At 41.3% G+C, this 27,215-nt stretch overlaps 1 protein-coding gene across 6 annotated transcripts in view; it reads left to right on the top strand.

Moving 5' to 3' along the window:
• bcas3 (BCAS3 microtubule associated cell migration factor) overlaps positions 1–27,215 on the top strand; it is a 308,540-nt gene that overhangs the window by 231,510 nt on the left and 49,815 nt on the right. The window contains exon 24 of one of the 6 annotated variants that reach the window (XM_035623535.1): positions 6,697–6,740. The exons of the other annotated variants lie outside the window; for them this stretch is intronic. Within the exon in view, the coding sequence (XP_035479428.1) occupies positions 6,697–6,725 (29 nt within the window). The 3' untranslated portion in view covers positions 6,726–6,740. Of the gene's footprint in view, positions 1–6,696; positions 6,741–27,215 lie in introns of those variants that run through there. 6 annotated transcript variants of the gene reach the window in all.

Genomic DNA, 27,215 nt, shown 5'->3' with positions numbered 1-27,215 from the left:
TGTGTTGACTCTTTGTGTAGATCTTCTGTTCTGTCCTGACAGCACGCAGACATTTAAATACCTTTTGTCTCTGGATCTGGTGTTCATTTGGTTGAGCAATGAGTCCATGTGGTTTGGTTACATGCACTACTGTGCAGCTGAGACGATTCTGCCTGGGTTTGTTCACATGTCTGTGAGCATAGCTGTGTGTGTGTGTGTGTGTGTGTGTGTGTGTGTGTGTCTGTGTGTGTGTGTGTGTGTGTGTGTGTGTGTGTGTGTGTGTGTGTGTGTGTGTGTGTGTGTGTGTGTGCATGCGTGCGTGCGTGCGTGCGCATGCCTGTGTGTGTGTGCGTGCGTGTGTGTGTGTGTGTGTGTGTGTGAGGACGCCAGGCTGTCTCCAGTAGAGGAGGCCCAGTGTGGAGGTGTGGAGGTGGAAGGGGAGAGCAGGGCTAGCCTCTATAAATCAGGCCAGATTACAGAGGTAGAGAGGCCTGCTACTCCCTTCCACTACCCAGCCTCCTCTGCTTTATGTCAGCCGACACACACACCGTTGGAACTGACGTAGTAGACGCTGTCCTAGCATGGGACAGGTTGTGCTAGGCGTCACTCTACATTACAGTAAGCATTTTCTACGATAATCAAAAATATATGTTAGGACAGTCCTACTTTATGTCATGATAAAACATATATTTGATAGAGGAACATCAGTGGTAACGTCAGGTTTGTCTAAATCAGGGGTTGCTAATAGGCGGACCGCGGTCCGGATCTGGACCCATACATCGTCCTTTCCGGACCCGGACCCACAACTGATAGATCATTGAGAATTAGCAAATATTGAAGGGGCGTTTCCATTTCACTGGTGGAGCGTTAGCAGTTACTACACTGCTTGGCGTCCAGTGTATTACAACTATCCGCAGCTGGCTGTAGTCGGGAAGCAGGGGATAAGTTTCCCTTTCTCCAGGGCTGAAGCGCCGTCTTGGTCCGGGACCAACCCACTTACTTTCCGTAATAGCGTGACTTCTCTTTTAAATTTTATATTAAGACAGACCTCAACCGGCACCGCACATTCACTACTACAGCCAACTTCGCTTCTCTCCCCCTGTTGCCCGTTGTTTTGATGTGCGTGTTTAACGGTGTCCACCCAGTCGAGTGCTGTGCTGTGCAGTGCGTATAGACCTCACTCGCGGACACGTTAAGAGGCTTGCTAGTGGCTAATGCTAGCCATCAGAAGTTTTAGCTCTCTGGTAGTGCCCCAGTCTTCATGGGGTTCGAAGCAACCCCATGACACATGATCGAGTGACATGCCCCCCCATCCCCCTTTTATCCACCCATGTTTTGGGTTCCGAGACTTTTAAGATGCACATTTTCGAAGCTGTATGTTTTCTTCTTATTTTACTTGAAGTGAGAAGCGAACATTATTACAGTACTTGTTATTTATAATTCCGCCAGTTCAATATGAAAACTGACAGTAAAAATTGTTGAAATGTTATCGAATTGCAGGCCTTTTTCTTTAGTCGATTTGACAGACAATTGTTGATAATCAGGCTAGATGTCGATACAAACAAGCTACTTCAATATGGCACCGAATCATAATGCAAGTTAGACATTATGGTTCTGGACCTTTGCTTTAGGAAAATTTCTCCAACTGGACCTCCTTGAATTTTAATTGAATACCCCCTGGTCTAAATCATCAATCACCTAAATCAGCAAATAGGAAATATATGCAGGCTACATATGCATGAACTCATCATAACTTAAAGAAATGCACTGGCCAAGACTTGTACCTCGGGCAGTGGACCAGATTTAGTTTGAAGGCATTGTTTTGCAGAAACTGTATTGCTCAGTCTTGTAATTAGTGTTGTGTTGATTGAAAAAGTTAGAGTTGCATATTTTTGTTTAATGTCTCAGTCATAACTAGAATTGCCACCGTTTTTGTTGAGATTATTTATTCAGATTAAGATTAGGAAATTAATACAGTAGGGTATCAGATTACAAAACCCCATGTCAATAAAACTCACTTCATACAAGTGATAGGCTTTTAATATTTAAAATTGTCATGACACTGTCGAATACAGGTTTGTTTTTATTGCAAAAACTGCCTTGGAATTATGGGTCTTTGGCCATGTTAGCATTTCGGTACTTCTGAAGAGCATTGGTTGATGAAAGCAGTGTTGTTTATTTACTATAGTGGAAAATAAATTTACGGGAATGAACTCCTTTGAGAATTTTAAATAGCTTCAAAAAGTCTTAACTCAATGTCCACGTGCAATCAACAAAAAATCACAGGTTTCTTTGTCAAATTCTAGTTTGCTCATTTGTCAGTAGACTCAGTTGTTATCATGAGACCAAACACTGTCTTTGAACAAAATTAGAGCCTAGGATATCCCCCTATATACTGCTACTTGTTATCACATGCCCAGCCTTCCATATTTACATATTTATTTGTTTTAAACGCCAGCATTTGATAGGTTTTCCCTTGGCCCATGTTGCATCCTTCCAACAAGTTTTGTGGAAATATATTCAATAGTTTTTGCGTGATTCTCCAGACAGACACAAACAAACAAATGTTCAGGGGTGAACACGTAACATTCTTGGCAGAGTAAATATTTCAGGTATAAATTAAACCTTCAAGTGATACGTGGCAGCATGTACAGTATAGATCTGTTGCAAAAATTTCGCTGCCCCACAGACCCAATGAAAGTCTTGACAGAGCTCCTTACAAGCAGCTCATGCTAACTCCTGATACATAGAACAGGCAGTTTATTCATCATAGATATTTTTAATTCTGCTCTAATCATTTGTCTTTGAAGCTTTTTGTCTTGAATGGTTCAAGACTCTCTCAAGATCTTGTCTTTTTATTCTCTGCTAGAGCTTTTAATATGCCCATTCTTCATCACTGACACTAAGAGTGATTAGTTATTGTTTTCAGTAGCCCTATCGTTTGGCCAGCTCAGATTGCCCGTCTATATAATCCCTTTACAAAACCTTCCAATGTCAAATAATGGTTTTCATGTTTTTCTTTCCTATTTTTGGGCAAGGAAGGCCGGCAATATGATGTTATGGCCATTCAGCACTTTTCCTCTGTTCTCTCTCACCATAGTTAGGAATTTAATTGTGTTTTGACAACTTTTTTCCATGGCTGGCCCAATTATAGCCTCCAGTTGGGCTGGTAATGATAGTTGTTAATGGGGTGAAAAATGGACGTGCATCTCTGACAGAAACCATAAGCAGATCCTTTGAAAGGAGAGGCTGGAGCCAAGGAAAGCACGGGCAGGAGTGACCTCGCTGTGCTCCTGTGCTCTTAAGGCCTTTATATAGCATACATGGCTCCCAGCGTCTCCTCCAGGGCCTTTGGTGTCCTACTATGTGTGTGTATGCCGGCCGCTCTGTCAGTGTTAAAACATCAGAGCAGTCGGTAGCAGCGTCAGAGCTACTGTATGAGGCCATGGGAATGGCTCCGGGCGAACTGTCACACACATAGAGAGACACAATTCTAAATGTCGTCAAATTTCTCACGCTTTTTTCCTTCCCTTCCGCTTTGCTCCTCCTCCTTTTCTTCTGCCCCCCTTTTCCCCTTGTTTCTCTTGTTGCAGGGAAAGTATTGATCGGCCTCTTCCCAAAGTTATTTTTAATCAAAGATAAACAAGGAATCCACATTTCCTTGGGAGATGTGGGGTTGCCCGTAGTGTCTTGCTCTTTCTTCCAGTTTCCCAATGCTCGAGGGAGGCGCTGAATGGGAGAGATGAAGCAAGAGAGGGGAGTATGAGGGCTGTGTTGCGTAAAGGGGGGCAGTTTGTGTCCGTCGGGTGTTTAGAGCATAACACAAGTGCCACCAGCGAGTGGGAGACGTGGGAAGTCTTGCTTTAGTCTCAGTTAGTTGTAGCACATCATATTATTATCCCTCGTACTATGCAACAAGGCTGACCAGAAGAGACCCTAAATACACATGCACACAAACACTCACACACACACACACACACACACACACACACACACACACACACACACACACAAACACACTCAGTAAGAGTTCTCCCCTCTCTCACACAGACATAGGCCAGGCCATTCCCAAGTCTTATTTCTTCTGGACTTTATGGGAACACTTAAATTTAGCACTGGCAAGGACTGCAGGCATAATAATCAAAGCTCTTGTCACCAGGCTCCCAGTGCTAGGTGGTCTGGCTGCTCTGGAAGGAAACTCTCACCCAGTGGAAGGAACCCATGTCTCCTTCTTTGCACACTGGCACAAACGGGACTCTTCAGCACAAGCAAGCAATAGCTAGTTTAATCGATACCTCAGAAACACACAAACGCACAGGAATAGGGCTTTAGTGCAGGGTTTGAGCTGGGATAGATTTGGACTGCGGTCATATTTATCTCTTCAAGTCCAGTCTGAATAATTGATACTTAAAATAATATGTAGACTAATATTAATATGAAGATCTGGCTTCATATTAATGTAATTATAAGTATCAGTCTGGTAGTGATTAAACGGCGGTTGTACAGCTGTTCTCTCTCTCCCATTTTTTGCCTCACCCCAACCGGTCGAGACAGGCGGCCACCCAAAACTAAGTCCGGTTCTGTTAGAGAGTTCTTCCTGTTAAAATGGAGTTATTTCTCCTCCACAGTCGCCTAGTGCTTGCTCATTGTGGGAACTGTTGGGTTTTCTCTGCAATATTATGAGGTCTGGACCTCACTATGTAAAGTGTTTTGAGATGCTATACAAATAAAATTGAATTGAATTGAATGGACTACATGCACTAGGCTTCGTGACGTACTTCCGTTTCAAAATAATGCTGCTCGTCTGTTTCCGGTCTGTTCACAGTTACTGTGTTTACTCACTACTTCATTTAGATTTTGTCAAGAGTGTAAGCAGAGCACTGCTGTGTCCCACTTTGTACGGCGTCATCGAAATTTAATAGCATACTATGTTTTCATGGGTTTCCGACTCATCCCGAAACAAGGAGACGAGGGCTGGTAAACATACGTCGGGATAATTTTTCCGTCACCTCTCACACGAAGGTCTGCAGCAGACACTTTGTTACCGATCAGCTAACTACACAGCGCCATTGTTGAACTGGACCGGAAACAGTTGAGCAGTACTAAGTAGACCCGGAAATGGTTGTTCAAGTAGCCCATTGGCTGGCTTTAGAGTTTGAATGTTTCCAAATTATTAACTTTGCTGACACACATAAAGCTAAAAGCTACAGGACATGCTCTCTGTTGTTTTCCACAAACACACCCAGCTCGTAGTTGATGATTGGATCGCTGGTCTGTGGTCTAAACCCAACACTATCACTTTCTGCATCCTTCCCAAACACCATGATAACCAGATAACTAACACTTATACCTGCAGAGAAGACGGAACACAGTTTGCTATATAGAGCACACTGGAGTCTTAATAGTGAATCAGGCCTCACACAGTCAGGGTAGTCGCATTAGGCCTGACCCACCAATCAGAACCAATGACAATCTTACCATAAATAACCCAGCCACTCACAGCAGCGGCATCAAAATACCTATACTTCTGTTCAGTACAACCCGAGGGACCAAACAGCTTATGACTATGTGGCCAAACTCCAAGACTGCAACTACACTTTTCTAATTATATAGTCACATTAAAATAATATGTTTTGGGAAAGTATGAGTGTCACATAGAGTACAGTCAGGACCACACATCTTCATTTTAAACATGTATTGGTTCTGTTCACAAGTAGTTTATTTTAGTTAAAGAACCAAAAAGCACTGTTTTCAATGGGTACCAATGTTTTTGCTTCTGTACTCACAAACATCACACTGATTTTGTTAGTTGTCAGCTGCTAACATGCTGTAGTGTAGCATCCTGCATCTTCCTCCTCAGTGAAATCACTTTTCTGCCCTAAAATTAAGCAAAGCACAATCTGACAAAACTCTACATTTTCTGTTGCCATGCCACATCAAGAGAGTCTGATTCATTCAAATTGTGTGGATCGTCACAAATGAACATACAAGCCTTTTAATGAGTGGCCGAGCATAGACAGTGTTTTATAGATTGTTGTATTCGACTTCATTATATAGGGGTTTTTCTAATGGTCTTTTATGCTTAAAGAGATGAATCATCCCCACTTAAAATCATCAAAAAGATATGCATTACAGGGCTGCATATATTCAGTTATACAGTTGTAAGTGCACAGTATTTAATAATGTAAATAATAAACTTCAAACTCAATGTGTGCCTTATTGTGTGTTGGTTAAATTCAGTGATTTATGTATATAATCCCATTAGAAGTACAGCTGACTGAAAATCACAAAGGACAATAAAAGTGACAGCAATGTGTGAAGGGAAACTAAAACACTTACCAACTTCCTCTCATAGTCTTCCCAGTGTGTTTGTGTGTGTGTGTGTGTGTGTGTGTGTGTGATAATGTTATTCACAGCGGAAAGCCCCCATGAGGTCAAAGGTGATGAGGTGCTAAGGAGGTCTTTGACACTTGACACACGCACACACACACATACGCACACACACACGCAGTCGCTGCCCTGCCTCCCTACAGAGTGAAACTGTCACCACCTGGAGTGGACGACTAATTAGCCTGTGATTTGTGTAATACACTCTGCTTGCATTTGTGTGTTTTTAAGTGTGTGGAGTTGTGTTTTTCAAATTGTCATCTTAACAGTGTGTTCTCTCTTTGTCTCTTCCATGTTATTCATCTGGTGTCATCTATTGGATCCTAACAGGTGAGTCAACTTTCTCTTTCCAAATCTAAAGTTACATCGAGAATACTGCTGTCCCAACATTCTTTGTGACAGTCACTATTTTCTGCCATCATTTTACAACAACTCCAAAGGAAACTCTTTGTCATTGAGCTCTGTGGGGGGTCATGAGGTCACCCTTTAATTGTGCCTTAAATGGTGACCTCTTGCTGCATTAGTGTAAATAAAGTCTCCAACCAATAAAAACATCACAGTAGTGAAGTCATGTCCCCCCGACCACTGTGCACAGAGCTGCCTCTCTGCTTCACTCTCCTGCTCACATTTTAGAGTGACCCCTCACTGTGTCATGACCTGTGAATCATAGTAAAGATTATGGGGAAACAATACATTTTTGTTTAAAAATTGACAGACTTTGTTGCCATTTGTTTTCCCCGCCAGCAACTACAGTGTGCAAACCTTGCAACGCCATTATTTTAAAGGCACATTTGGAGAAACTGTGTGTAGTAATTCCATGTCATTTTCCTCAAGAAATACATTAATATTTGTACCATGTTATTTCTACATATAAGAAATGGACATGACGTATGTAAAGGAGGCACTAGTGAAAGCAATACTGGTCCTCTAAACCTGGCTCCAGTGTTCATGCTAAGCAAGGCTAAACATTGCCTGGATATGTACTGGACACTTGAAGATGAAATTGTTAAATGCCTCTTGCCATTTTATACTTACTTATATTGGTCTTCTAAATCCGACTTTAAGTGTCCCATTGTGATATAAATACAATTATTTTTAGGTTTTTTTTTTCTACCTCCTACTACTTCAAAATAACTAATTCAAATGAATAAAAAACTAAATAATCTGTACAAGTTGGGGAACATCAAAGTTCAAAGCAAAAAAAAAACCTGAGGTCATGAATCCGAGTCCCTCTGCAAAGCTACAATAGAATTGTCTACTATATAACTGCATTCAAAATAGAAATTCGAGAAATTAAAATGTAATTGTTCATAAATCTTTATTATAATTTTAGTTTGAATGATATTAAAGGTCAAATGTAAATGGCATATGAGCACAGTGGGCAGGCCCTTCTGCACATAGTGTTTGTAGTTTGATAACCAGTTACAACCTTCTTGTTGTATTAAATGATCCTGATTGAAATTTTGAAATGTTTAATTGTTGCTAGTGGCAACTTTGGTCAAACCGATTGTGTGCAAATCTTAGAAGTAAGTCACCTACTGAAAGCAGGTAAATCCCTGCACAGATGATGATGTCATTAGTGGACAACTTCCCACAGCATAAGCAAGGTTGCGTGTTCTGCTGGCCCATAACTTTACTGCTCTATTTGTCACTGCCAGTATTTCTGGCTTTTTTTTTTCTCACTCCCAAGGTGAGGAGGAATGAGTGATGGCCAGCGGACGAGACTTTCTTCATTCTTCCTCTTTTCCCTCTCTTTCGTGAGAAAGTCGGGAGGATGAAGGGAAGTCCGGCTGCACATCAATCCTTACAGGGAGAGAGAAAGAGAGTGATAGAGTTCTGAGGAAGTGAAGGTGTGGGAGGCTTGTTTTAGCCAAGGGGAGTCCCAGCAGGAACACACACACACACACACTTGCACACATGCACAGAGGAAGAATAACACTCATATATCTGGCGCGTCAACAACTGGCCTCTGTTTGCTCAGTGCTGACACCAGCACAGCCGAACTGCTACTGGAGTTTCTCATCAACCTCGTTTTGCTGTTTGTGTGTGTCAGTAGTGCACAAACGTCTCTGTGTGTGTGTGTGTGTGTGTGTGTGTGTGTGTGTGTGTGTGTGTGTGTGTGTGTGTGTGTGTGTGTGTGTGTGTGTGTGTAAGTGTGTAAGTGTGTAAGTGTGTGAGTGAGTGAGTGTGTGCGTGCGTGCGTGCGTGTGCATGCTATTAGACAGACTTACTGTGGCTGAGGAACTTTCTGCAGATACTGACCAGTGCAACAAACTGTCTGAACGAGTGTAACTTTTGCGGGGTTTTGCCACACTAGCTGTGGGATTTCAGGAAAGACAGTGTGGGTTGGTTGACCCAACACTTTATTTTAGATTAAACGGATATGTCAGACATTCATGCTCCCCAGTGGAAGATTCTGAATGATTCCCAGACTTACTGTATAGGGCAGGGGTTTCCAGCCTTGGGTTTGTTTTCCCACAAGCGGTTTCAAGAGAGGCTTAAGAAATGATACAACCTTCTAGACCTTTTTTCAGAAATTTAATGTAAAATGCAGTCTATGATATTACATCTTCAGGCTTTTGAAATCAATTCCTATGATCGCTGTTGGTATCTCACAGATGCTGTATATGAAACCTATAACAGCAGGTCCCAAGTTCAGTATGGGATGCTTTTGTTTATGCAATTGTCATTTTATAAACACTGATATTCCTGTGAGAGTTTGGTACTTATTTGCGTATTATTAATGTTCTAACACAGTAGGGTAATATGCTGAGCATGCTACAGTACACATTTCTTGCTACACATCAGCATGTTAAGGCAGGGACGGTCTGGCACTAAAAAACAGCCCTGGACTTTCCCCCCAAATAGGCCAGACCACCACTAACTGTGCAGATTGACACGTAGCACCATGAGAAATTGGCAATTCCGTTGTTGGCTATAATATGCGGTATATGAGTTTGTGACCAGTTCTTGAGCAATTTAAAAAAGACGAATAGGTGAGAATTTGCACAGCTACTAATGTGTCGGCGAGTGCACAACACGCAACTGACAGAACACTCTACACGGGCACAATAATACAAAGCATGCAAGGATTATATCGCCCTTCCACATTCCAGCCGGGCCGACGGCCGTCAGGCGGACGGCTGTTCTGGATTTTTCCAGAACGTCCAGATGGCCAGTCCACCCCTGTGTGAAGGACAGTAACAACCAAAAATACAGTATTTAGTTTTCTTGCTTCTTGCAAGACTGTACACTTCTGTCATTTTCTACCTGGTCTCTTGTCCACCTCTTGTCTTTTTGGATTTAGCAAAGTGCAGATCTACAAATTTCAATTAGTGTGTTTGTGTGTGTTTGTGTGTGTGTGTGTGTGTGTGTGTGTGTGTGTGTGTGTCTCTGTGTGTGTTTGTGTGGAGGAGTGTCTAGATTGTATTTTTGACAGATTTCTAACAAGTATCAATTCTGATATGTTTCGTGCACTTAAGAAGACGTCAGCTCTGACCTTTGGAGCTACTGGGCCTTTTCTTCTTTGATAGCCCGTAAAAGTGCAATGAATACTTCAGTTCCAGGTCTTGCAAAGTCATCCCCTCCAAGGCCGAGAAAAGGAGCTCCACTAAAAGTGATTGCCCTCCAAAAAGTGAAATCACTTAGCCTTGTTTGATCTTCCTCATGAAATATGCCGTCAGAGACGCATTTCATAAAAATCCCATACTGTTCTTATCCGACGGCGGGCCCTATGACAGCCGTAAATTACAAAATGGCCGACCTAAGCAGAGGAGCAAGAAAAGAAGAAAAGGGAGGGGAAGGATGGCAAAAACACACATTGGTAACCTAGCATCACCCCCTCTTCTGCTCCAGCTCCCCTGGGATCAAACAAGAGGGAGGATTTGGGCGAGTAAATCATTTCCTTTAAGTGGAGAACTCTCAGGGCCAGCGGAATGAGTCAGACGAGTGTGTTCATATCAGATGGAGGCATCGCAGCAACACTTTGCCAGAAATCCTGGCTGCTTTTCTCTCGCACTCTTCCTCAAATGGTGGAAAATGTTGGACTTTGAAGTCCAGATAAGACAAATTCATCACATTCTCTCTTGCTGCTGTTGCTGCTGAATCTGAATGAAACCATTAGGTCTGCCAATGTTCACAAGAAAAAATATATTTTCATCCTATCAGACAAAATATATTATTAGTCTAACCCTTAGCAAAATGCCTTTTTTTGTTTTACGATAACAGATTAGCTAGTGTTTTTTATAAGAAATGTCAAGGTACATATTTGTTTGAGATCAGTTGTTTCCCCACTGATGACTATTTGCAAAAGATTTCAACTGGTGTTTCATTGTCTTTCATCCTTTACATTTCAACTGATAGTCCAACGGCTTTAATGACTGAGACATGAGCTGACTATTAGCATAACTCTGTATGGTACTTTTCAGACTTTTTACCTGCTTTCAATAGCTTCCTGTTGTATTTACAGTACTTCCAGTTGTCCCATGCAAAAGGGGCTTACAGTAGCCGCCCGAAACTTCACTTTAAACTGCTTGAAGTGCTTCAACTTAAAACACCCGCAGTATATTTCACATAGATTTAAACCTTTAAGACTCTTTAGCCTGTGCACAGTGTTTGTGCCACTGGTCTTCAGGGTAAGTACAACTAAACTTTCTAAAGTAAATGTAATTTTTCTTCTAGTTCAAAAGTTTATTATTCTTTCACAAGAATAATGTCACATGGTGAACTTTGAGTCAAAACTAGCAAATTTATAATTTTACTCATTTATGATATACTTCAGTTTCCATCTAATTATTATATAAATTCACCAAAATAACAAAAGGGATAAAAATTGATTAGTAAGGATTCATTAGGAAGTCCCAGATTCATTGTGATGTTCAACATTACAATGTTACAATTGTCATCCTGAAAAACCTATTCTTAAATCCCCATTTTCACCTTTGGAGTCTGGTAGTAAGAGATTATCCCGGGACAACATTTTGACCTAAGGCTAAGTGTTGATTGATGTCCCCCGCTTTAACATTTTACAGAGATTCGCCTCCCCTGTCTGCCCCCATGTTCTTTTCCCAGAGGGAAAATTGAACTTGTGACATTTATAGCTATGGTCAGATATTATTGTACCAGTGTGTTCAGAGCAACCTTCCTTTGAAAAAGCCCCTGTTTTTCTTTTACAGCTTCTCCTTGCACTCCTGCAGATCTTATGAAATTCCTGTGTTTGCGTGTGTGCGTGTCAGACGTGGGAATGTTTTATCTTTCCTGAGTTATTCTTTTTCACTTAATGACTATTCCTCTGGACGCCGAAGCCAGACGTTGTGTTAAAAGTGAGTTCTTTCCTCTGTGGTGTAACACAATCTAAACCTGGTCAAAGAGCCTGACAGAAATGGAGACATTACTGTGAACGTGCGTGTGAGTGCAACAAGAACTGTTGCCTGGACCTATGTGTGATGGAATGCACTGTGTCTGTGCGCGTGTGTCAGTGCACGTGTGTCAGTCCATGTCGCACCAATGCAGTCTGTGTGTATGTGTGTGTATGTGTGTCTGTGTGTGTGTGTGTGTGTGTGTGTGTGTGTGTGTGTGTGTGTGTGAGCATGTGTGTTGCATTGTGTTGTTCTTTGCTTACCTGCTCATGTATGTGTTTCTGGTTTGAGGATGTTGTGAGCGCTGGGTGAGAAGAAGCAGAGCCTGGATCTGCTTTCCATCACACTGAGCTGCCCAGGGACAGAAAAGACCCAACTTCACACACATACAAACACACACGCGCACACACATTCTTACACAGTGGATTAAACCAGCCAATAGCAAAACAGCAGCACGCTTCACCAAAAGGCCAAACATGACTAAACCTCACAGGACTTCACATGTAAAACATAAAAGCACAAACTGCACCTCACTTAAAAATAGATTTCATTATCGTTGTTTTGTAATCCGTGATAATCCGGGGGGGGGGGGGGGGGGGGGGGGGGAATCATAGCATTTAATGTCTGCAAGTCTGTCACACAGAAGTGAGTCATTGTACATGCAGCTCATACATTTACTGTTCTATAGACACAGGAACTGTGGCCCAATTCCTTATTGTAGCCTACATTTGGTTTGGAGCATGCAGCGTGTTCACACTGAACAAGTAAAAGGTCATTCAAAAAAAGTTCTACTGCTGTTAGTGGGACATTATTGACGCACTGTGCAATGCACAAAAACAGATAGAAGAGACACTTGTGGCTACATGAAATTATTAAAATGTCTGGTCAGTGCAATGAACACAAAACATCAGTTTGAGTTGGTAAAACATTTTAATTAGCAGTGGCATTCCAGAGTCAGTTTCACATACATAAATGCTGTGTTTTCTTTACAAAATATTGAAGTGCTTTGATTTCTTGTATACTTTGAACTCTTGAAAGACATAATGTCTGTAAGATTGAATCAACTCTTGTCCTGGAAAATCTTTGTAAAGATACATTTTCCACATATTCCATATGAACCGCAAACATAAACCTCCACGTCTTTATCTCTGCATTTGAGGATTGTCGTTAACAAATCCCTTTCATGCACAGAGTACTGTATTCAGAAAATTAAATAGTTTTATTTTTATTATCTGTCTATGGATTGAGTTATTGCAAGGTAAAAGTAAAGCAGATCAACATAAATTTGCATGTAAATTCAAATAATTGCAGTGTCACAGATTTCAAGTAACTAGGGAAGGTTATTTTACAAAGCGTGTGTCTGTTAATTTAAAGCGCCAAACAGAGGAAGACTCTAAATGAAGCAGTGTGAATTATGCTGACAAGAAGCAGTCGTAACAATAAAAACTGACAGTTTATGACACAAAGCATCACATGTGATACAGAAATGCTGTACACATCTCTGTCATGACAACTTGCATCAGCCGTTGGCGCACACCCTGTAATAAGCGTGTCATGGAAGGCTTTATATATCATACATATCAGTGATAGTATGTTGAGTTGTAAGACCAGCTACAATACCCCCCAATAAACCTTAAACTCTTGGAACCATGATCACATAATAAGCAGTTATTATGTAAGGCAAACATCTGAAGATCACTTGTAACACGGACACTTCAAAGAACTCTGTGATCTATGGATTTGTGGTCACTATACAACTGTTGGTAAAGCTTAAAATAAAAACAATTCATATACATCTGAGAGGCCATGTCTTACTTATGGCCACACCATAATCAGTGATGTCACAGTAGGTGTTTTTCATGAGTTGGTGAAGGCAACGCAACCGATATCATGCAATATGCTGCATATATATAGCATGCAGTAACTCTGTCTATAGAGGGCAGATGAAGATGTGTGAGCATGTGCGTGTGTGTGTGTGTCTTCAAGAAGTAGAGTCATCACACGAGTTGAAGGCAGGGTGCTGAGAGCTAAGAACCGCCCTCAGCGTCTGCTGTGTGTGTGTGTGTTCCTTGCCAATATTTCTGTATATGTGTTCATGCTGTTTTTCAGATGAGCGTGTAAAATTGACAGACCCTTTTTTAACCCTCATGTAGTGTAATGATCCACACTTATCAAAGATGTTTTTCCCTCACCCTGGTCCCCCCAGAGGATGCTGATGGTTGCAGTGAGGAGGTGTCACTTATGTATCATTTGTGTGTTTGTTTTCATTTTAATTTGTCTCTCATTAGCTTAGTTTCAGTGTGTTGTTGTGTTTTGGAGAGGAGATACTGTATATCACTACATCCGACTGCCCCGACCTCCACAAACACCCTATTACATCCCTCCTGCTCCCACCCCTAGATGCCCCCTAGTTGGCCCCTGCAAGCTACCCCGTTGACCTCATCAGCTCAGCTCACCTCTGCTTTAGGGCAGGCAAAATGGTCCCACAGGAGGACCAGGCTCTGTTCATCCACCCAGCTTAGGAGGGCAGGGATTGGGTTTAGGCGACAGGTGCCAGAGGGACCAGCCAGTCCCTTCACAGCAACACACACACACACACACAGAGAGAGAGAGAGAGAGACAGAGACAGAGAAATACACACACACTGAATCTGGCTATGCCTTAATCCCCAGCCAGCTGTTGCAGTTGCTAGCCCAATCAGTCTAAAGTGTTGAGCGCCAGGGACGCTTGTGTGTGTGTGTGTGTGTGTGTGTGTGTGTGTGTGTGTGTGTGTGTGTGTCAGTGTCAGCATGGAGGAAGGTGTGTGTGTGTGTGTGTGTGTGTGTGTGTGTCAGCATGGAGGAAGATGTGTGTGTGTGTGTGGGGGGGGGGGGGGGGGGGGGGGGTCAGGTAGCTGCCACACATGCCATTCATCCAAGCAGTCCAGAGAGCTTGGAACCGGACCCCTGTCCATCGGGTGATGCTCCAGTCTGATAGATTCATAACACATGTTCCCCTGGCCCTGTCAGCATGCATGCACGCACACACACACACACTAACACACACACACACATAATACACCCTCATTCATTATCTTTCCCTTGGCTGAGATAGGCCCAATCCTATCACAGTCCACCCCAAAGGCCAGCAGAGGTGAACTGACCCTATAGACACGGGCTAATCCATCAGCAGCATTGGGTGGGTTTTTTTTGGTAAGGGTTATGGAGGCTGCTGACTGTCAGGGCGTATTGCTGCCAGTTCATGGCTCATGTCATCGCTGGGGATTCTCAACATTCAGCAGATTATTGCTGGTTGTACTGAGGTTATCCGCAAACACTCGTGCAAGCCAGAAGCAATACATTATAAATGACCAGGCCGGTATCACACAAACAGGCTAATATTGGTATTTACTCACGTTCATAATACCCAAAATTGTTATTGTATAAAGTCCCATCTTTCGCGCAATTTATTTCTTTTCAGCAACAGTCATTAGTGTCAACCTATAATCACCTCTCTATATGGTACATTTCATTGAAATAGACTTCAGCTTTCCCTCAGCGAACGACATGCATCTTTCAGAAGACAAAAGTAGACCACAACCTAATTATTGCCATGTCAGATGACATTCTTGACTGCCTTTTTTAATCTTTTATTAAAACAACGTGATGCTATGTATCTCCTCATTCAATCATTTGTTTGGCTTTGCTGTAAAGGGATACACCAGTTGCGCTTCTTCTGTTATTTCTAACAGAGTAGCTGCTTGCTGTCAACAGTGGTCTATACTGTGTATGTGATTCTGTGCTTCACTCTGGGACGTTAGCTGTTGCCAAGGCTGGATTAACAGCTGGACAAAGTGGGCAACCATTCTGGGGCTCCAATAGTTGATGTGTCAGCTCATTAGTGGCAATTTTATTTAATGAAATACAATGAAATCTCAATATCAAGTCAAATGAGGAGGACCTCAAGCCAGGCTCTGATTTAGCTGGTGAACTGTTCTTGTAATTGTGCCAAAATACAGTCATGTCACCTCAGTCATTTCAATTGATCTTTCATTCAAATTGTGTATTTCTATTGATTTTGATTCAATTAAATTCTAAGAAACCAACCAGGAAGCACTGCTGGACAGGACTACTACTTTGTATCTGGTACTCAATGCAAAATATGATTAAGATGTCATGTGTTTTCTACTTTGTGCATCATACTAATAGGATACTTGTGTACACTAATTCACAAAGAGTGGGAGGAAACAGGGTCAAGGTCAGGTCATCAATGCCTCAGGAACCCCGAGTCAGTTATTCTGACCATGGCTGTTATCTCCAGTGACTGCTGGTCAGCAAATCTTGGATTTTAATATCAACTCAATTCGTCAGAAGGTGTTGAATCTGTGGTTTGTTTTTAAAAGTCTTCTGAAAACGTATTTCTATACATAACCCCTTTTATAACACCATGTTTGCCGTATTAAGTTATTATTTATTTTGCTTGCATAATTCATTTATGTGGATGTGTGTGGATGTGCTAGATTGTGTGTAATTATATTTGTATGTCTCCCTGTTTTTATGTATTCCTGTATTTAAAATGTGTATTTTAACCTACATATGAGGGACTTTGCAATTGTGTTTTAAAAAGTGCAGTCTATAAAAAACATTATATTACTAAAAAAGCTGTTCATAAGGTTATAAATTTATTATCTGATCCAAGTTTATTGGCATCATATAGATCAGAAAGACGTGGCTTGCCCATAAAAAGGCTAGATATCGATTCATAAAATAACGTAATCATTAGTTTATCATACTTTGTGCATTCATTCCCCAATTTGTTAACTTTTGGATATTTCCCTTTGAAGATTGCATTCAAAAAAAGATATTACTTTAGCACTGTTGGTGAGAGATGAAAAAAAGATTCCAACCTGCACACACACACTCATTTCATCAGCATCACGTCCAATCGAATGACATCACCATATGGGGAACGCTGTTCTACTGTCAGTTTGTTATGCAGTAAAAAACACAGTAATTAGCACTCGGCAGCAACAAACATAAACACCACAGTACCACCAAAGATGGAGACAAGGAGCACAAAGTTAAGGATCTAGGAGATTACCACAAAAAGCTACTCACCCCCTAAACTAATTTTATCGGCTTGGCTCTCAGGTGAGAATGAGCATCATCCAACTAAATGTTGTTTAGAAGGTGTTTTCTTTGTGAATAGAATACAGCCATGTCATACATGAGCTGTCAGACATGATGCCCTTTGGTTTGGTTTGCCTCCCCGGAGAGACGGACAGCCAGCTGAACGGCCCTCTCTGTTTGGGTGTCAGCGAAAAGCAAATGCAAGTCTTATGAGGATGATTCACATAATGTGATGATTTCATAATGTCGTTAGTCTATTTGCGCGATCACAAGATGAAACTCTCACCAGTTCATGTGGACCATTTCCACACATCATGCTCTGTATGAATATGATATCTGTTAGAAGCCACATCAATGAGATGTGTTAATATGATCCACTCTGCAGTCACAGTCTGTGCATTATCCGGACCCTCCTTTCTCTGTTGAGACCACAGCTAGAGATGCTCCCCTGATAGTGTTTGCTATGAAAGTGCATAGTAAGCTTACAATATCAATATTAAGGGGGGGAATCATATACTCAAATTAAGTTGTTCAAATTTCACATCGACTTTTTTTCTGGATGTAGCCAGGCGAATGGTAGTGACTTAACTAGCCCCCCTCCAGAAGTGGAAGTAGATCCAATATCATTGCTTTTAGCCCATATTCCCAGTCTCCACATAATCAATGCAGTTTGACAATCAGAGGCAATTAGCCAAAGAATATATGGAATGATATGTATAATGTGTTTCCCCCCCTGGAGTTAATTGTCAGGATGGAAAAAACAACACTGTAGACCATCACAGGGCATTAACAGTCCATTAATACCCAGAATAATTAACTGTCTTCACAGCTTGTTAAGGCCAACTCAGCCCGGTTGTGTTATTGTAGAAACTCAAGAGCCAAATTCTATGTTTCTTATATCATAATTTACATATATACATCCTATACACTTTTGATTAAACTCATTTGAAGTTTAGGACTTTTACTGGACCTTTGCTGGACATATTTTTGTTGTTGTTATAGATACTTACTTAAGGATGAATACATGATCCATCACATTTCACTAAAATTCACGTTAACATTGCATCTATATGCCTAACCCTGTATTCAGATTGAGAGTTGGTTTTGGATGATCCTGTGGAACCCTGGAATCACCCAGCTGTCACCTTATTATTTAATATTATTTAATTGTTTGGTCAATGTGCTCTTGTCCAACCATCTTCTCATTTATTGAACAATCACCAGTGTTAAGATCTTGAGTAGAAAAACTCATCAGCATTCGAAGATGAATTCTGAGATAACTAGGTCTAACATACAAATGGCACTTCCCATAGTGAGGTTGAGACCTCACAATATTACAGAGAAACCCAAAAGTTGAGTGTTAACAGTAGTTTTAATAAAACAGCCAAACAACTGACATGGATTATCATCTAAAATCAGAAGGATAATTTGCATTTGTTAAAATGCTTGGTCAACTTTGTGTAACTTTTGAGGCTTTGAGTGTGAACCGATCAGAATTGGCATATTTCAACGTTTTTTGTCTGATAATCAGGTTGAAATCATTTATTAAGGTATGAATATAAGCTTTATGTGTATTTATGTTTAATTTGGATTAATAGGCTACTATGTAGAGTGGTTGTAAACATGCAGATATTCTTTCCCCCGCGAACAATTGGTTGAAAAGTCGACAACTTCAGTCGACCAAGACTTACTTTGGTTGACTACTTTGGATGTAAATTGTAAGGTGCAGAATCGACTAGAATGAACTTAATTCCTATGGACCCTTGGTTGGTTAGCTGTCTATCCTTCTAAACCATCTTTGGGTTCATAGCTGCAAATCATTTATCACCTTCTTGCAGTCCTGACTAAGAGTTTTAGGTCAAAGCTAAGGGAGGAAGTTTGATGTGGTATCAGAATTAATAAGGGAATGGATCCTTGAAGGATGTGGCTTTGATAGATAGCACGTTGTGTCAACTATTGATGGTGATCTCCAATTGGAAGCTGCGACACTCTCTGGACATGTATAGACTGGGCGCGTGCATGTGTGTGAGAGAGAGAAAGAATGAGAGAGAGGAGAGAGAGAACTGGAGAGCCCCTGAGTGCTCTTTGTGCTAATAAAACAGCAGCTCTATGGGACACTGGACACCCTGGATCAAACTCCATCACATTACTGAAATATTACACCTCTTTCAGCCAAGGGCCTGCACCCAGCTGATGTGTCTGCATGTCAGTGGTTAGTGTGTGTGTGTGTGTGTGTGTGTGTGTGTGTGTGTGTGTGTGTGTGTGTGTGTGCGTGTGCGCGTGTGTGTGTGTGCACATACATTAAGGTGCGTGAGTGTGTATCCCGATATGCACACAAAGGTGTGTGATGATGCACACATGCAGCCCGCGGTATTGTCAGCTGCTTGACGGTCTCTTAACATTACACTGTCTGTGTCTACTCTCTAAATGCTGGTCTCCTCATCGACCCCCATCCTGAGAAGAGGATAGTACAAATATGTGAAGGCCTGACATCTCTTTGCCGCACCACCACAGGACACTTCCATACACTGATGAATGGAAATGTTCATCAGCTGTCATTATAAAAGAAATTCGTTTGTGGAGGTTTTTTCAAACCTGTTCTGGATTGAACCGTTCTTCAATCTTTAACATCAATTTTCAATATTTTCAATAATTTCTATCGAAATCTGCATTACTCTACATAGATGCTTGACTGAAATGAAGATATCATATTCAGTTTCTCATAGACAGATAATACTAACCAACAACCTGCATCAAAATAGACATATGGACCGATATTGATCAGACTATACTGGGATACTTGTGCAATTTTTGTTTTAATTCAATCCTAGTTTAGTTGAGTAGTCATGGAATCCTGGTCCTGGACCTGGGGCCATTTATGTCAATAATGCACACAGACTGTCCATACAGCACTTCCCTCACATGGTCTGGTATTTATGAAAACAGAAAGGAATGTAGGGACCCCACGCATTATCCAGACCATACATAAAGACCAGTTCCACAATGACTGCAGATTAATGAACCAGAAACAGCTAATTTCTTGCTTAGTTAGATAGTTTACAGTGGAATAACCTATATCATAAACTACCATAACTGTTGACCTTTGCACCAGCACAATGACCAGAGACACTCAGTTTCTAGAGTGTTTGTGGGTCTGCATGTATTCCTGTATCAGGGAGGAGGAAGTGGGAGTGGGCCAGTTTATTGGAATTGCAGAGAGATTTAAAGCTCCTCTCCCTGCACCTCCTCACAAGGTCAGGACCGCCATGCTTTGATCCCTCATTAGGGGGCAACCAGAACATGTAAGCCACCTCAACCAGCACTATATCACCAACACACACATGGTGTTCTCAAAGCTTGAATGGACTGTGTATGTAATGACTCAGCATCCAAGTAGAGTGGTTGGAAGGAGAAAAAACACTAGCTGTTGCAAAAGAGTAGGAAATAGTCACATGAAGCAGCTGAGCTAGATGCGACCGTCAAAGGAAGTGACAGTCAGCTGATGAATGAATATATGATTGTATGATCGATTGGATATCAGATTATCATACAATTGTGTTTGGTTGATTCCATAATGTCTGTATCATTTTATTTCTGGACTGGTTCCAGAGTGGAAAATAAAATTCTAGGGTAATTTCTGACAGCTGGTAAAGCATGTGACCTTTGCTCCATTAAAATGATATCAAATGATAATGAATGATTTCAGTTGTTGGCAGCTGTTTTTCCCATGCAAGTTTTGGTTTCTGCTTTTATTTGTCCTTGTGTTGTTGCAGCAGCAGCAGAAAGCCCCCCCAAAAAAGATTATCACTCCTTACCGGGGGTTAAGGCAGCAAGCTGTTGTTGTGAATCAGTAATGATCCAGATTTGTGTCTCAATCCCGCCCATCACTGATTGGTTGAGGTAATGGCCTGCCTCGCGATCACAACACACAGGAAACAACCAAATTGCACTAAAGACAGGACCATAAAATAAAATGGGATTAGAGGAAACGTGAATGAATCTCACAGTGAAATCTGAACACAAAAATTGTGACTCGATCTGCAGCTATCATGAATTTAAGTTTCTGACATTTCTTGTTGTATTTCCCAAAACTTTGTTGAATTATTATAAAATTCTAGTAGTGACATGCAAATGTAATATTATTAATATCTTTAGTTTCTCCACAGAAAGCAGTGAAGTAAAATGTTTTTTGTTTTTTTAATACAGCTGTAGCATCAGCATTAAAGTGCAACTGCTACGCTAAACCACATCCCATTTCTTTTAAACTGATTTTGATATGAATGAAATTCTGAGGAAATTGAACATGCAAGTGAAACTTACAAGTGTTTAAAAATTAAACAATGACAACATTTCTTCAGCATTTTAACTTCTGCATCTTCACTACTACAACTGCAGCACATGACAATAATGTAACATACATTTGCCACATTTTGCAGCTTTGGAGTTTCCCACTAGTTTTACCCACTAGGATTGATATCAAAATTGTCACTAAATTCGCTGCACACACAAAACCCACAGCTGGTGAGAGTTTCACTTATTCACAAATAACCAAGGGGCCAACTCTGAGGCTGAGAAATGAAGCCTATGCGGAAGTGCTATAAACTGCAGTTCACTAGATGCCCGCTTGAGGCTGGCTCCAAAGGCGAGTAAATCCTCATAGAGCCCCATCTTAAAATGCCCAACTTTACAGCATAATTAAACATCTTTACAGCCTGGTTCAAAAAACGGTTTTGGTCCCAATGGCTAATCCCCCCCTTCGTGACAACTCTGGGGAGGTGAATTTTTTTATAACATACCCATTTATATTATATTAATGTTTGAAATTCGGTATAAATAGGGGCGTGGTCTATTTGATTGACAGCCGGGGCTCACTATAAATCCACTAATACTCAACACATATAACTTCTCGTAAATTATATTTGCATTAACTCATTAGAATTCAAAATATAGTGGTGAAAACTACAACCATTATACATTATAAAAAATTGGAGGCATTTTTAAGATAGTGTAGTATAATTTTAGTAACATAAATCGTAGTTTCATGTCTTTTCTACCACTTGTAACGTTGGCTGGGACGACCGACTGTTACCACTCCCAAACCATATCAGGGCCACGACGCCTGTGAGCACCCGAGCGGCAGCGAGCACCCGAGCCTGCGAGCGCCGGCTAGCATCTGAAGGTAGCATTTAGCCTAGCTTCTGAGCCTAGCTCCTTAACCTCAGCTAACAGGGCAGCTTCGCGGTAGGTGGGTGTGTTTCAGCGACCAGTCTGCATTCGGCTCACCCACTCTCCACCTCTTTGTCCATATTTGGATTAGCCGGGTAAGGGAGGAGTCGTACCCTGCACTTTGACTCGTTATTAGTCATTATGAACGTGTGTCCTGCATTATCATATTCTTCAACCACTACACCATTAACTAAGTGTTTTCCCTCAATAACCTTGTAATCACATCTTATTGATAATACATAAGGAATGTGCTGTGTATGAAATACAATCTTAATATTCTTTGCTCAGTATGGACCTCATATGGTAGTAGTATCCTCACCTACTGAAAGGATGCCCTACTGTACGTAAAGTAAGTAGAAATTCCAATACAGACTAAATACACCTTTACTCAGAAGAAGAACTACAGCAGGAATCAGATTATAAGAATATACTTTACCTCCCACTTCAATGCAAGACTGGCAGGAAATAATCGCCTGCCATTTAAAGTGTCTTAGGTGTGAGACTGCATTTTTTTGGGACACAGAAATGTGTCTGAATGTAATGTAAAAATGTAGCTATTGTCCACTGTGTCCCCTGTTTACACACAAACTAATGTGCACCAGGAATAATTTATTGTTTGACTGAGAAACAAGTACTAAGACACAAACTCAAATGTAGGTCTAATTGATTTAGCAGTGGGAATCGAAAGTGAATGTGAGTCAACATTGTGGGACATTTTGGATTCCCAGAGGCACCAGAGGAGGTTAGCCGGGTTAAGAATCTTAGCGGGCCAGCTAAAGCCTTTTGGAGCGGATCCTTATTAATCTGCCCCACACCCCCACCAAGATATTAGCACCAGGTTTAGGCCGATTTACCTCGCCTGACAACGCCCCTGCCAGATCTGTCAAATCACAAACATACATGCGTACACAAACAAAGTGCTGAGATTCAGATAGTTTATATTCATCTGTTCTTTTCTGACCACTTAATTTTTCTATTCTTCCCCTTTTCTTTCTCTTTACTTCATACATATCTTTCTCTTGTTTACTTTAAATTTCTTCCTTCCTTGCTTTTTCTTCTCTTCCTCTTTTCCTTCTGTATATACTTTATTCTTCATTCTCATTTCTCTTTCTCTTTCTGTCAACGAATCCCTCTTTCCTTACAACTTTGATTCTGCTCCTGTTTGTGCAAATGTTCATGTACTTGCAGCCTTCCTCCTAAATTTCCCTTTCGACTTCAATTACGGATTTTCATTCTATCAAATAACTTTCCTTCATTTCTCTTCTGGGTATATCAAAATTCCTCCTGTTATTCCTATTTTTTTAGTTTGTTCTCCCTTCGATAATTTCCCACTAGCTTCACTTTATTCTTGTGAATCAGGTGCATGGGTGGAAAGATGAGACAGAAAGAAAGATTTTGTACTCCCTTTCACAACTCTGGTTGGCCCCTCTCCTAACCAGTGACACCCTGTGTGTTAGTGGGGTGAGTTAAGACCCCCTGACTATCCTGGATCATCCTCCATGTAAGAGCCTTAACCTTGGCTGCCTCCACATACACACACACACACATCATTCACACACACACACGCACGCACACAAAATTCAATCATGTGCTAGCATCAGAGGAAGCAGCAGGCCAACAACCTAGCAGCACAATGATAGGAAACGAAAAATAAAGGTGTCTGCTTGTAATTTCAGTTTCAACTGCAAGTATTAAACGTGAATCTTCATTGTAAATCGATGATTGGAGTGGTTTTCAATTAATATTTCTCAAAAGATATTAAGAATTTTTATTATTAGTGCCTTCACAACGACTCAATCAATCAACAAAAACTTGCATGCAAAAGTTATTGTTTTATGGGATTAATTTGAGTATTCAATTCATTCATTAAATAAAAAGGCCAAACACTCTTTGATTCTAGCCATTTTTTTGTATAATTATCTTGTATGTTGGATTTTTGACCTAGATTTCAGTTATATTTAAAGTGGGCACAGGAGCCTGAAGTTTGTCATCAGTTTTTGGTGTGGTAACGACAGGCGACTTGCCAGAGAAGGAAGTGTACAACTTCATTTAGGAGAACATCTTGCTCAGTCCAGAGTCACTGGGGAGGGTGTTGATTGATTCAATCTCTGTCTCTCTCCCAGTGTGGATTTCTAGTGTGTGTGCGTGCGTGCGTGCGTGCGTGCGTGCGTGCGTGCGTGTGTGTGTGTGTGTGTGTGTGTGTGTGTGTGTGTGTGTAGGGGGCAGAGATTAAAGGGGCGGGGTAGCTGCTGTGTTTTGGCCAGAGCTCTATGGAGGCCAGTCCTATAAAGCGCCATTGCCATGAAATTCATTTTATCGTTACTTAATCCTCACACTGTGGTAGAGCCCTATTCACACTGGATTCTGGGGGACAGTGTGTGTGCGTGTGAGTGTGAGTTTGCGTGCTCACACTCCCCGGGGGCCGTGACTAATTGGACAAATTTGCACAGCAGGGGTGGAGGCACATGCATGGCAGGAGATTTGATTAATGGGCACCGGGGCTGAATACACACACATACATGGAAAAAGATGGCACACACACACACACACATATATTTCAATTTATTCTTGTATGTCTAAATTATGTGACTTGGTTTTGTGAGTATGAAGGATCTCAAATAAAAAAAAGTAGATTCCAGTGTTTCTATACAATTTTAACTGAAGGAACAAACTGAATTTGATGCTAAGCACTAGTTTTATTAGTTTTTTTCAAAAAGATGTCATATGTATATGGGGTAGTGTCAAATATTAATTGTGGGGAGTATCAAATATTTAAACAATAAATACGAAAATACTATTGTATGAAATGAAAGTGACTGCCAGAACCACATACCAGATAATAACCATCTTAAAAAGGTCTTTTTACCTTCTCATAATACTTTCATCTGATTACAATTGATCATATAATTCTCAAGTTAAAGTTTTCAAGAAAGACTTGAAGGGTTGTTTTCCCACCTCATTAGAAACTGGATGATAACCAGTTTTCAGTAACCTTTGTCCAAATTTATTTGAGGTGTAAAGACAAAGTAGATCAACCACAGTATTCTGTGATAGTAGACATTGTCCACATACCTTTAATCAACAGGAAGACATCAGCATTTTGAAAGTTTAAGTGTTTTCTCATCTAGCACCGTGATAGATATGGATTGATTCATGTCAGGCACAAAACAAACTTGGTAAGGTTAGAACAATGCTGTGGTTTTGGTTAAAATTAAATGTTAGGGGAACTTCATAATCATGGTTACAATAATAACTACTTGGTTGGTATTATCTTTGTCAATCATTAGTCAGTGTCATTTCAATAGAAACCATTTTATTCCTGAGGCTTGACCAGTAGTTACATTACATTCAGAAAGTATTCAGGCCCCTTCACTTTTTTCACATTTTGTTTTGATGCAGCCTTGTGCTATTCAATACCCCATACCGACAAAGTATTCAGACATTCAGATGCTATTACACTGAAAGTTTAGCTCAGGTTCCTCCCATTGCTCGCGATCATCACTGAGATCTTTCTACAACTTAATTTGAGTAAACCTGTGGAGAATTTTGTTGATTGGACATGTTGTTGGATGCCACACATCACCTGTCCATGTAAGATCTCATAGCTGACAATAATTCAGAGCAAAAACCAACACATGAGGTTACAGGATCTGCCTGCAGAGATCAGAGACATCAGGGGCATGGCTGCAGAAAAATCACGCCACATTGAAGATGCTTAAGACCCACAGTGGCCTCCATGATTCTTACACAGAAGATGTTTGGAACCACCAGGACTCTTCTTAGAACTGGACAATCAAGGAAGAGGGATTTTGATCAGAGAGCTGACCAATAATCTGATGGTCACTGTGGCTGAGCTCCAGATATCCTGTGTGGAGATGGAGAAACGTTGAGAAGAACCACCACTACTGCAACCCTCCATTGATCTCTATGACAGAGTGGTCAGACAGAGGCCTCTCCTCAGAAACAGGCAGCACCTAAAGTACTCTTGAGACTGTAAGAAACAAGATTCTCTGGTCTGAAGAAACCAATAATGAGCTGCTTGGCAGTGTGGAGGATTCAACTTCATGCTGTGGGGTTTTTTTCTAAGTGAAAGGGACAGGGTGACTGGTTAGGGTTACATCATTTTAGCATTGGGGTGCAAAATAAGAAAATGTGTTTGGGGGGTTGAATTTTCTGAATACATTGTCATAATTTACATGACATCCTCAACCTATCGTCCTCCCTCCTCCCAAACTGCAGAGAACTGTTTTGTCCTGGTGTGAGCTGGTTTGTTGACTGGTTTTACTCTACTCTCTCATTACATTGCTTTGATGCTTCTACTGACACTTTGGTTGAGAGTTTCCAAGGCCACAGCTATGTTGTTTAAGGACAACACTGTGTGTGTGTGTGTGTGTGTGTGTGTGTGTGTGTGTGTGTGTGTGTGTGTGTGTGTGTGTGTGTGTGTGTGTGTGTGTGTGTGTGTGTGTGTGTGTGTGTGTGTGTGCGTATGTGCATGTCTGTGTGCATGCGGGTGTGTGTACCATAGTAGGTCAGAACGGTGAACCAAACAACGTAGCGGCCACACCAGCATCTGGTCACCAGCCTGTAGAGTCATGGTGTCATGGTGGTAAACACACACATACACACACTCAAACATGCACACAACAGAAAATCAGTGTCACATTTAGGTTGGCTCTCTCCCAGTCCTCCCCTGTCATTTACTGTATTAGCTGTGGTCTTGGTGCTGAAATGGCCCATTATGTGGGCTGTGTGTGTGCGTGTGCATGCAAGAATGCGTATGCATGTGTCTGTTTGCATGTATGAATGTGACTGATTATACTGTATATGTGTTATATGTGCTTGTGAGGGGTTAGTCAGAGAATCGTGTGTGTATGTGTGTGTGTGTGTGTGTGTGTTTGTGTGTGTGTGTGTTTGTGTATGTATGTGTGTGATGCTGTTGTTATTTGTCTCCCCACACCGCCACAGTTCTGGAACGGCACTGGCCACACACCCTTTGATGTGTGTGTGTGTGTGTGTGTGTGTGTGTGTGTGTGTGTGTGTGTGTGTGTGTGTGTGTGTGTGTGTGTGTGTGTGTGTGTGTGTGTGTGTGTGTGGGTGCGCGTGTGCGTGTGCGTGTCTTGATGTTGCGGCCACAGTGGATGACAGGACGTCCTGCTCT

Source organism: Scophthalmus maximus, chromosome 11, assembly GCF_022379125.1.
Source record: "Scophthalmus maximus strain ysfricsl-2021 chromosome 11, ASM2237912v1, whole genome shotgun sequence".
NCBI classification, from domain to species: Eukaryota; Metazoa; Chordata; class Actinopteri; order Pleuronectiformes; family Scophthalmidae; genus Scophthalmus; species Scophthalmus maximus.
Note: the sequence above shows the minus strand (reverse complement) of the source record. Positions and strands in the feature narration are given on the sequence as shown.